The 14,009-nt window shown below is 24.4% G+C and overlaps 1 protein-coding gene across 4 annotated transcripts in view; it reads left to right on the forward strand.

Moving 5' to 3' along the window:
• Positions 1-14,009, forward strand: part of LOC114132008 (uncharacterized) — a 155,909-nt gene that overhangs the window by 126,693 nt on the left and 15,207 nt on the right. For all 4 annotated transcript variants that reach the window (XM_050202010.1, XM_050202006.1, XM_050202016.1 and 1 more), the window contains one exon: positions 4,887-4,993. In XM_050202010.1, coding sequence (XP_050057967.1) covers positions 4,887-4,993 — 107 coding nt within the window. The remainder of the gene's footprint in view (positions 1-4,886; positions 4,994-14,009) is intronic.

Below are 14,009 nucleotides of genomic sequence, written 5' to 3' on the forward strand. Positions count from 1 at the left end.
TTATAAATCTAATTTAATAAAATATATTGGTTAGTAGGTTCATATATTATATCGTAATTACTAATGTTTAGTGTTGTAATCATTTTAATGTAGAATAAATTTAATAAGTCTTCTATCTTGACAATTTATATGCCTCTTTAAAGTAAAAACAGAACAACAAATTCAAACCTCCTCCAAAACTTAAGTATATAGAGACACTTTAAGTGCTTATAATTTTATCGGACTTTTATATATAGGTATAAAAACTTAGTACTACGAACTCGTATTTTATGTCACCGGTGACTTGTGTTTACGTGCACCAAATTCCCCAATCCATTCTACGTACAGTCGTGCAGAAACTAAGATAATGACTTGCACTAATACTGTTTATATACTTATTGGTTGGTATTGTGATATATTAATGTCTTATGTTGTCATTAGAAATGTTCGAAATTAATCAACTATAGGATAATGTACTCGAGATAACATATTTTAATATATATTTTCCATAAACAACAATTATTATTAAACCTAATATGAAATAAGTTGTAACCATCAATAAATTATACACTATACTTATTATATTTTCAAATTTTTATGTTATCCCAAATTGCGTTCAAAACTTTTGTAAAAAAAAATATCTTAATTTTTTTTTAAATTTACATAAACCGTAAAAAATATTACGTAAAAGGAAATATTATATACGGGGATCTATTAATTCTGATAGACCACACATGAAACATATGCAATTAGTACTATTTTATTTGCTACGTACCTATCGATCAAGTGTTTCGATAGAACTGTCGAAAACATATTTAAACACAATAGAAAAATCTACTCGATGATCAATTTCTCACTATTATCATTTTTTTTTTTAAAATACAAAAAAAAATAGTATTAATTTTATTATTTTACAAGATATAATAACACTAAAATAATAATAATAATAGGTATATACTATATGGGTTAATACAACCATACATAATACTTATCAGTTTTTAAACATGTATTTATATAGGTATTTAACCTCTCATGTAGTTATGAATTTTTAAAATAATATTAGATATTAACATTTTTACCTACTTATAAAAGTATAGTTAAAACGTGATAACACTATTATTGCAAAAACAATCTAATAAAATGTTTATATAATTATATGCAACAAGAACACTTTAAAGTATATATCATGCTTAAAAAAAAGTTATGAACTTCATCACACAATTATTTATATATTATATTATATTTTTATTTCGATGAGTTTCTGAAGTTAGAATCCAGTAATTCTTATAAACTTTTTTTTAGATTATCTGTTTTTTTAAACTAATAAATAATCTAAATTATATAAGTATATAAAACGTTTTTTATACAATTTAAAACTAATTTTATAAGTCGTTTTATTGCTGAGTACAATCATTGTATTGGCCACTACATGAACATGCAGTGTGTAATAGAATAACATTATTATATTACTAAGCATAAACAACAATAATATCATATAGATGCTATTAAAATAGGTATAAATATATCAATATAAAAATCATATAATACATACACTTTGTTTTGAATATAATATAAATATTATGATGTATTAAAATATATCTTAATAAAGCATTTATTTTAATTCAAAAGCAAATTAATCATTATTTGAAAATATTTTTGTTGGTTAAAGTGGCTTAACATTATTCCTTCACTTCATCATCATCTCTAATAGCATATGCTATATTCAATAATGATAATAGTATTTTTAATTATAGTTATAGATGTCTATAAATATGACCAGATACCCAATTAAGTTTATTTAATATTTGATCGTTTATATAATTTTGATTAAAATAGTTTATAGACTAAAAATATTTAACTAAATCTTCTAAAATGTCAAAAATATAAACTTCAGTTAAGTAAGAATAAATAATAATAATATAATTTTTAATAATTTAAAATATTCTGTATCATGGACGTTTTTACTTAAACAATTTGGAATATTCATAGTTTTTAATTGGTTCTATCTATGCAATTATGATATCATCTACTGAGTTAAACCATTTTTTTAAATCTTCCGACGCGCTGACGCCGAGGTAACCAGCTGCAGTAGTTGAAAAACGAACGTTAGGATATAAATTTCAACCCAGAATCGTGAACGTGGGTTCGTGTAGGCTGGTGGTGTGGTGTAGATGTCATTAAACAAGAATTCACCACAAAACAACGGGTTAATTTGGGTTCATATGGAAATGAAAGCAAAAAGGATCGATACATGGAAGGACCTTTACCGGAGATGGAGGGTAGGCGACGTATGTCAATGAAAAAAAGTCACTTTTAGGCACTAACCATACCCCAATATTTAATTAAAATACTCAGCACATTTTTTATTTATTTTCTAAACATGCCAAACTAACGTAATAAGTATAAGACTTAAATATATTGCTGTATCTAAATTGTCATTTTAAATTCTGAATGGAAGCTAAACTGATATTTTTAAAATTATTTGATATTATTTTTAGGCTCTATAATTTTTGAAACCATACATATTTACAAGTGTGTTGATCAAAAATAGTACATTCAACATAGATAATTTTAATAATTTAGAAAAAAAAACTGAATGATCGTTTTTAATAAATTTTCTATTACAAATTGTGACAAAATAAATAGCTGGTAAAATCGTAAAAATATATCGGTTAATAATAATAGTTAAATGGGAAAAGTAATAAAACGTCCATGCGATTTTTAAATTTACTAACAATCGACAGTAGATTATGTATAATAAAATACATTTTAAAAATTATAAGGATTTTTATTTTTATATCAAATTAAAATTAGTATTAAATTAAAAAATTAGCATGAACTCAAAAAGTACTTTCCTATGACGATACATTGTATCGTAGGTACTTCAACCTGAGATTATTGATGCAATTCAGTTTTAGGTATATTTACTTGATAGGTACCTAGTTATTTTAAAATCAGAATAACTCTCAAGTTTCAACTCTAGAATCTAGGGGAAGAGGAGATTGTATTGATTTAACAATTATTTAGCTCTCTTTTTTCCTATATGGATACTTTTCCAAGAAATAAAAACTGTGGAAAAGTTACGTGTATATCTGTCACCTATCTATCTATATTTAAAATCGAGTCTATAGTTAGTACTTTAAAGGTTTTTTTTTATTTTGTCAGTAAATTCTTTGGACGTTTAGAAAAACTGTTTTAAAATTCATCTTTCGATCTCAATTTTATTGAACATTTTCTTTATAATGAAGTGTAACAAAAAATAATTAATAGAACATAAAAAATTATACCTCTAAAGCTATACAAAAATACAATGGTTCCAATCTACAATATTAATTAATCACAAAATTACTACCAAAAGAAACCAATTTAACATATTTATCATATAAATCCAACACCTACTCCATCAGTTCAAAATGTAAGATATGTTTAAGCACTTTAAATTGTGAAATTTAATAAAATATCAAAATATTCAAGTACAAATTCTAATTTATTATGTTCATTATTATTATATTATTTGTTTTCCATATTATCTATGACTTAATTAATCATTTTATAAATTACATGAAAAAAATTATTACATAAATAAATAAAAATTATATAATTTTCTGTTTTTTAATTATAAAATATAAATACCAAGGGTCTATGATCCGATAAAATAATAAATATCAATCACGTTTATCATAATTTTATTATATTGTTAATTTTAATTTTGTATTTTAAAAGACTTTTATCAGAAAAATCACTAATATAATACTGATACTTTTTTGATAATATTATAAGTTTAAACTCAAAAATTGAAAATAATTATGTATATATTTTTGTTTATTTTATAAAGATAATGGTATCTAAATATAATATTTGCTTGACAAAATTATTTATATTTTCTCATTAATATTTAATTTAAAATCAAATAAAAAATAATTAAATTACTAGGAAAATCCACCACGCAAATTTGTTAATTTTATCAAATCGATAGTTATACTTCAATACACTAATTTATGAGTGAAGAAAATCGAGATTGGAAATTTTTCGTGACCAAAACAACGATAATGATATAATAGTCGATTTAAGGAGTATTGTGCAGATTACCGGTCTATTTATACAACATTTCGATAATATTCTAACGTTTTCAGCTTTTACTTAATGTAATATGTAAATTCTAACATTTATAAATAAAACCCAATTTTTACTAGTGTCTATTTCACTTTTTACTGTAACATAATAATATATATAATAGAATATAACTGTTTGGTAAAATATTATTTTTATTTTTATAATACAGTAACTGTATTGGAAATTTCCCTTCTGGCATATACGAATAACACAATATTATCTCAAATAAAAGTCGTGCAAGTCGTGTAGTTTTTCATCAGTTAAACGAATTTATCGCGTTTGTTCGAAATCAAAATGTCCAAATTAAACTCGGTATAGTGATATACGAATGGCTGTATAAAATACGGAATGATTTTTTTAACGAAAGATACACATTGTTTCGATAAATAAAGTTTTTTAAAACTTTTCTTTTTTATATGATTGAAATTTATCATAAAAAAAAATATCTTTGAAAAATTATCGATATCATTTTGTGATATTTTACTTTTTTGAACGAAAACGTTTATTTTTAATTTCAAATTCGCAAAAAAAATATAATTTCGACACAAACAATGTAAAATCAAACAAAGAGTTGTTAATTGAAAATAAATATTTAAATTGTTCACCCCGCTACGCTCGTATTTATACTTTAAAATACTTACAACTAACTAACCACTCATTATCACCCTGTGTATATAGTGGAATATTTGACACGAAGTTTAATGAAAGACGGGCGAAACTCGTCGTTTCCATCGTATAATTATTCGACAATTATTATAATATTATACTATACATAGTTCCATTCGTGTTTACAGGGCAATTCAATCGTGCGTCTCAACGGATATACATCACACCGGCGGCAGCGGCAGCGGCACCCGATACTGCCAGTACCAAAGGGAAGACTAATCATGCGACAACACAGGTAATAAACAATAATATTGCAGTCGGACGATGGTTTAAATCGGTCACGGCGATGCCATTCTCCCGTCTGAGCGATTTGAGTGGATTAGTTTTGAACGCATAGGGTACGCTATTATTATATCTCCGTTCCCACTCGTCTGTCGATCCTTATCCGCAGCATCTATTCCAATAATGCGTCTCTACTCTTCTCTGCCCACGTGTCCGTATGTCATCGCAATAAAATTTACCGACAAGGCTGAAAAAAGACCAAGGGGGAGGAAGGGACGAAAAAACTTTTTTCACGCCTAGGAGAAAATTACTGCGGAAAAACTGTTTCACGCTTTTATCGTTCAATCGAAATAAACGTTAACGCTGTTTTGAATTCATCTGCATAGGTATATTATACGGATATGTAGGTAACTTTTATACGAGTTTATTCGTATTTTAATATGTATATATATATGTGTGTGTGTGTGTGTGTGTTTTGTGTGTATAAAAACATTTTGTTCCAAAAAAAAAAAAAAACTGATTAGGTACAACAAAGCTGCTTGTTCCGATCTCCCTTGTCAATCTTAAGAAAAGAAAATAACTTTTATTCATTTGATACCCATGATTATGCAACAATACACGCTAATAATATACCTGTAAAAAAAAAAATGATGATGAAGATAATTTACGCTGACATAAATGTGTCAACGATAATTAATAATAAAAAAAACTCTTATAATTATACGGAGAATTGTTTTGTTTTCTTGTACAATATAATAATATATCTAATACATATTTAAACTTGACACTCATTAAAGTTAACCTATTAATTATTAGACTCTCGAAAAGTGTAAAATTCAAATTAACTTAAAAAGATTTGACGTAAGTACGAACGGATATTAAACTTGCGACGTCTTATTAACGCTAGAGTATTGCATTTGTCGTATATGAATAATAGTGTTGGTAAACTAATAATGAAGCATATAAAAACTAAAGGTGTCACTCTTTTTTTATATAAATAATATAAAAACAAATTTATCAGAACTAATAATATCATAATGCACATAGACCTAAATGAGTATATTATATACATGCAATATTAAAATTAAACTAATTTTTATATTTATAAATTATAAATTATTAAACGGATTCAAACAATGACAAAATCGTTTTTCGTATGCAATTATTTATCATTAAATTCCAATTTAACACATTTATTACCATGACTTACTCAACGATAAAGTACACTCAAATCTTATTGTATAGCAAAGAAGTCTTATACTTTATCTTTTTTTGTTTCTTGATTTTTTTATAAAAACAGAGATAAACCATTTTAGCTCTATTTTAAATTCTAATTTCCTTCAAACCTTTTTTCTTTTAATTTCTCAATTTTTTTATTATTATAAACAATACATCTAACATTTCATTATCATAAAAATAATTAAATTTCAAAAATGAATAATGTTATTCAATAGTTTCGTTGCTTCACTAAAATGGTGCTTTACTCTCGTGCTAACTCTGTATGTGCCAATGTTATTAAAATCTCTCACAACTACTTACTTTTTATCTTCGTGATGAACAAATATAACGACTTTATAAACAGTACAGCTAAAAACTATACAACTTAATCTATTATATAATATGATGAACTTTATAATTTAATCCAATATTCTATAAAATTCGAACATTCGTTTAAATCACTAAAGAGAAAAAACCGTACTGAGAGAAAGGGCGTTAGTTAATTACTTCATTAGAATAAGGGACTTAAAGAATAATTACCGACAGAAAGCTTCTTCAGTAGTTCATGCTACCTATAAAGATATAAAGTTTGATAATGTTGGGAATTTATCCCTACTCTTATAGTTGAGATGTTAAGCACTAGGGGTGTAATATGTACATATTATGGCGGAGTTTTTGGTAGGTACAAGTAATTTTATTCAATCTGTCTATGCTATTTTGAAATAGTATAAGGTATTTTTTTATACTAAACGAATATTATTCTTTCGTAAAAGAAAATTCTTTTGTGTTCTGGTAACTGCCCATTATAATGTTTCTGAATCACTAGTTGGGGCTAACATGGACTATGAAGTATACATTTTTATATTATCCTATACGTTCCTCTTTAGGTTTTAACTATTCTATAAGTCTTATATTTTAAGTTATTTTAGATATATCTAGACATCATTGTAACATCAAATTTATTATTAAACTATAGACTGATAGACGCCGTAAAATATTAATCTAGTGTATACCTTCTAATATATTTTACTTATTCTCTAAATACTTCATATCATCAATTAAATTATTTTTAAATACGATTTTATACTTGAATATTAAAATTTTTCAAATTAAAATACAATTGAAGTTATTGAACTTAATTTTTGAGTTCAATGATAATTATTTTCTAAAACAGAATTAATAAATAGCTGTAAAAAAACTTATCAATTTAAAAAAATCCCATTTTAAATTGAATTCATGTTATTCGAAATGGATAAACAATTTATTTAAAACATTTATTTGAATAAAATTACGTTTGCCTTTTAAAATGTAATTGATGTTATATTGAATCAAATTAATTTAAAACCCTAACCTAAGTCAACTTTAGTGAAACTTAACTTACTAAAACCAAACTCATATTAAACAAAATGTCTAATAATTTTGAAAAAAATATATTTACCAAATAATGTTATTTTTAATTCTAGTTTACTTCTGTTTTTAAACAAACATTAAAATTATTAGTTGTTTTTTTGTGACTCAAATTTATAAAAATCTTCACATAACCATAATATTTAAATCATTACACTACGTATTATAAAATATATTATAAATAACAATCATATTACTTTATTATCATACATATTTTGTTGGTCAAAAGCGAATCCATTATAGAGAAATTTTACTGTATTAACAATGCAATATTCAATAATAATTTACCAAGGCGATAGAAATGTTTTCGTTAAAAAAAAACGATAAAGTACTAATTTCCTATTGAACAATACATTTAAGTCCAGAGTAAAGCTTTTCATATTATCTTTTCTTGGATGTGAAACTTTCTGACTGGCAATTGCGCTTTTTTTTTTTACTTAATAAAATGCTTTTTTCAAATCCTCATAATCAACAATAAAAATGAATATATATTTCCAGAAAAAAAACGGTGTAGTAGAGTAACGATTTTTTTTTTATGTAAACATGATTTATAATAAGCAAAAATAGTATAGCATTTTACGGATATATTACAATTGAAGAGTCAAATATTGCAGATAACTCCACTTTTTTTGTAAATTGATTTTTCGCAGAAAAATAGCAAAGAGACAAATCGTTTACCAATGAGAGCGCAAAAGCACAAATCTAATTATTATTATAGGAAATATTTAAATATCAAAATGGACTTGACTAATTTTATAAATCAAAGTAACAAATAGATTATACCAGCACAAAGATAGTCATTTGACTATTTTGACTCCGATGGCAATATACTTAACCCAGATTTTAATCTACATTAATAAAAATTATATTATTTAACATTCTTTTATTTCTAAAAGATCAATCTTTCTAAGCTAAAATCAAATATATATTTATCTTATATATTTGCTAATGTACAGCAAAGCGATACCCACTTGCTTGCCTTTTTTACTTTAACCCTACAAGATACCTACCCACTATTTAGTAGCATACTTACATATACTATATATTTATACATCCATAGCGTTTTTTTACGACTACACATTCAAATCGGTCGGTTTTTTTGAAAAGGAGTTCAAGTTAAAACGTAATTGTTCAGTAGACAATAAAAATATTTTATATTTTTTATTTTTTTTTTTTTTTATTTATTATATAATATGATATTTAATTTAATTTTTAACTTTGATAAGTTAGGTTCATGTTTAAATATAAAAAAAAATATTTAAAAAAAATTTTTATTGACTTTACATTAACAACACAAACATTATCCAATTTTACAACTTGATACCCTTGTATGCAAAAGGTATTAAATTGTTAATATTGAATAGTGAATTTTACTGTTTGTATCAAGCAAACAAATATTAATTTAAAAATAATTTAACCCTGCAAATAAGTTAGTTATAGAAATTTCTCTGAAAAAGTAAGTTAAACAATCTAAACACTTAAATAGTAAATAATTCCTTTTAAAAATTATAATATATAAATATACATAATAAAGAATCTACAATTCATAAAATTTATTTTTATCTGATGCAGTGAAACTACTTTAAGAATACTAATATTTTAAATTAATTATAGATTTTAATAAAAATCTAGAAATAGTTTGACTATTTCATGACTATATGTACTTAAAAAAACTGATTGCATTTTAAACAATATAAAATAGATTTAAAAATAAATTATAACTATTAACATGAAAAATAAATAATAAGAATATGATAAAATGAAAACAAGTCTTAGTTTATAATTATTATTTTCGTCTAAAATTATAGGATCAACAATATTTTTGGTTGATTTTAAGTTTTTATAAAAATTGTGAAATTTTCTGGAATATTCTTTAACAACAATATAACATTCTTTTATTCTTCAGTTATAATAATTAAATCATATTCATAACTTTGAGAGTATTCATTAAAACTGGATTTCTTCTGTTTGAGTTCAATTTATGGAATTTTGTATTTAAATTGAAAGATGTTTTGAATTGTACTAAAACTTTTTAATTTTTTATATGGCGAATCCACTTAACATCTTATAAGATAAATCTTTCCTTATTTTCATTAGTTTTTTAATTTTATAAATTTTATTTTAAATAAAAAACTGTTGAAATCAAAAAGAATTTTTTTGCCATTTCTACAGCCATAAATATATTTTTCTTACATACTTTAATCAACTTCAAACAATCATTTAAATGATTTACAGATGAAAGAAATGGTTTTTGAGCATTTTTAATTTTAACGTGATCAGAAATGCACTTCATTTTTGCACTATTTTCTTGAGTAGCTTAATACCGTAAACTTATGATCAATAATTTTAATAGTTTTCTGTTTATTTAAGAAAAAATGGTTCGATTAACCTCACTGTGAGGACACTTCTTTTATCTTACTTAGGGTAGCAATCGCTGTACATAGGTAATTACACATACATATTTATATACAAATAAAACAATGTCATTAGCCATTCATTTGGCTTCAGTTTCATACCAAATAAAATATTTTGTTTTAATAGATACGTACACAATTAAATTGTAAGTCCACAATTTATTGATGTTTGTAAAATGTAACAAAGCTTTCTAATGAGGCGGTTTGAAAACATTGCTGTAAATCAAACGATAAAACACAATGGTCATGGTGACTATGTCGTTTTTTTTTCGATTCATAGATTTGCTCAGCTTCATCTTGATATTTTATCTTATCTTTAATTATTATAGTCTTTTGTTTTGGTGAAATAATGTTGTTAGTAAGCTGTATTTTATACTTGTCACATTGAGTGCAAGTGTCCTTTTTAAAATTCTTTAGACTTTTAATCCTTCGTCTTTAAAATATTTGTATACAGTGTTCAGCTTCTTGTTTTTTACACTTATTTTATATTCATTATAAGTTCGTTTAATGTAAAATTGCTTGGTAAATACTTTTTTTAAGACTGTTTCCTACCATAGTGACTTTTGTTACTAAGAAATTTATTAATATGATTTATCAATAATATAATTATCATATTGAGATGTGGCGCACAGCCCATTTTATCTGGAGAACATTGTTGTATGGATGAGTTTAGCATATAAGTGCAAACATTTCACAAAAAGTTGTTAATTTGTATTTTCATAAACCAATTTTATTAGATACAACAAGTGTACAAAATTCTTACCATCTTTTAGTACACAACCTTAATATATTTTTCCCTTGGCTTTTGTTTTACTACTTATTGTAAGAAAATTAGAAAACATTAATAGTTTAGAAAGTTATAACTACCAATGAACCAATACGTTAAACCACTCCTCACATAAACTATCTCCTATTAGCTATTTTAATATTACACTTGGTTTTATGGTCTAGAAGTATTTTAGATGTTGAAGGTTTAGCTATTTTTCCTTTATGGATCATAATATATAACTAACCTAACCTAACGCGAATCTCTAGCTCAGTAATATTCACTATTTTCATTCTTCAGGCAAACCTAATTTGAACAAAAAAAAATTGGTTCTCAGTATTACGCCAAAAATTATTAATTTTTTTTAAGATGTTTCGTTACAACTAAAAACCATATAATATCGCAAAACTTTAAAAAGTCGACGGTTGATGAAAGCAAAAATAAAAAAAAACCTAATTGCATATTATATCTTGAGCCTTAATAACAATTTATATTACACGGTAAATTATTCTTTTTAAAATTACTCATTAGTTGATGGTTATATTAAACTATTTAAAAATGTTATGATAAAAATATATACATTTCAAATAAATACACATTTAGGTAAATAATTAAATAATCAAATAAAGAATACTGCTTACTATATCACCTTTATCAAAGGTGTTCTCTGTATACTACTATTATTACTGTATGGTATTCGTGGTTATTTACAAATTGCAAAACAACATTATATACACGCAGTATATATTACTTTTCACAGATTGCATCATCTAACATTATTCTAACATTATAGTTAATGGTTTTCAACATTTTTTGGCGAGAACAGTAAGAAAATTTTTTTGGGAGAAACGGATTTTAATAAAAACGAATTACGATTAATATTATTTTGTTGGAAATGGGTATCGCCTTTCTTTTTATAAATCTTTATACTTTGTATATGTTTAATATACACAAATAAATTAATGCGTATTATATCTCATATTATTATTTGTATTATGTAGTAATAAAAAAATTAGCAATATCATTATACTGGTCTACATGCATTATTATTTTTAGTAGATGATTAATCTACGTAAATTAAAATTTAATTAACACATTATTTTAATTTTATTAAAAACGAAGCCACCTGTTCAATAACATACTCGGTAACTCTTTAAAAAGCTCTTTTGTATAACATAATAAACACATACCTATGCTTGTAATAACATTATCAAGACTTTGAAATGTTTTTAATGTAAATAATTTCATTACCTGTTATGTTACGTTTACGTGATGAACAACAACAAAATACCCAACAAAATGTATGTTATGTAAATTAAAAAGTTTCTTTGTGATCATACATTAGGGTAATTTCTCTAGTTCAGATATCAAATTCACCATTTAGATTTATTTAAAATGCTGGAAAATGTATGTAAAAAAAATCATGATTAAATGCGGTTAACTTCACATTTGTGTATTCAATATAAATTTCTTTAATGTTTATTTTATAGTTGCATATACTATGGCCTACTATGACCTACAAAATAAAGATTTTTATAACAAACATTTTCACTAAAACTACAAAACAACCGTTAAATAAATAATTAAAAAATAGTATATAATATTTTTAACTCTGCAATATTGAATGCAATTTTAAATTAGTAATTTATTTGAGTTAACAATTAGAATTTAAATACTTATTCTCGTATTTTCGAGTAGGTATTCGATGAAATATTTAAATAATGATTAGTGGAAACAAGTTTATCTATTTACTTCTATAGTTTAAACTTTATCATATTTTATTTATTTACAAAATCATCGGATGCACCTTGGTGTAATAAACCCTTATTTTGTCGGGCATACCCTTGGTCAGAATTACATCTACACCTAATCTAATCTCACTGTGGCCAAACGTAGCTCGTCAAGGGAAATTTCAGTGAACTTCACTCTCCTCTCTCACTCAACATACAGTCATTAATACTCCTGTACTTCAATCCTAATCCCTACCACTCGGAATATCTATGCTTATATATTATAGTCACACCTGTACTTATATCCTCTCAAACCTACAGTTTCATCATCATACCGGACCTCATTAAACTTACTCTGAGTGTTGCCCTTTAATTCTCAAATTCTTCACAATTTTATAATATATGCCATCTAGACTGAGCTTTTTTTTTAATTGAATTATTACGCTAACAGTGATAATGGTAAAATTTTATATTACCTACATCTAAAAAAAAAAATATAAGTTCCACCTGTTATTCGTCTCTTTCCTGCAATACATTTTATTTCTAAATATCACCAATTCATCTTATGATTTAATTATACATAGAGACTTGGAAGAGAGATAATTTTAATTAGTGGACGGTATAATTTAGTCAACATTAGCGAAGAAAAAAAATGTACGACCTTCGTCGTCATTGTATGTACAAGCATTTTGGCTTCACACTGCCTTTTACAAATTTTTACTCACTACTATTATAATCTAATTGAATACATTTAAATAAATACAATTGCATTAGATTGTCTTAACATTTAATCAAATTTAACTGACTATCAATTTACAATATATTATAAGTGTATTCGTATGTTAAACGTAAAGAAAATAATTGTTTATTATTTATTATAATCGTACTCTAAATATATATTTTTATATTTTTGTGCTAGGAAAAAAATGTCTAATATTATATTTGTAAGATCATTAAAATTTATTTGTATTTTCTGCAAAATACTATGAATTTCGATAAAACTTTTTAATTATTTAAGACAAAAATTATACCTTGTATTATGAACAAGTAGTTTTAGATAATTAACATTGTATAATAATAAATATTATTTACCAACATTTAAAATTTGTATAGATATATTAATATTATTATGAATTAATTATTAATTAGTTTATAATACGACATTGTGATGGCAATGATAACTACAGCAAACCCTTGATTATCCATCAAAATCTGTTATATGTCACCGTTCATCATAATAGTATAGAAACTTATTAATAGAATATTGAACTCTCGTATTATAATAGGTATACAGGCATATTATATTACATACGTTCTTCAGTACTTGTAAAATAAAAAAAATGATCTATGAAAAACTCAGGGTTCATAACTACGTAAAATAACTGTTTTTTTAAATTATTTTATTATTAAAACTAATATATATGCAATAATTATAAATATAAAAATGATTTTTTTTTCTTTTATCCGTCACCCTTTTGGTAAACGTTTTACTGT

The sequence above is a fragment of the Aphis gossypii genome, chromosome 1, assembly GCF_020184175.1.
Source record: "Aphis gossypii isolate Hap1 chromosome 1, ASM2018417v2, whole genome shotgun sequence".
NCBI lineage: Eukaryota > Metazoa > Arthropoda > Insecta > Hemiptera > Aphididae > Aphis > Aphis gossypii.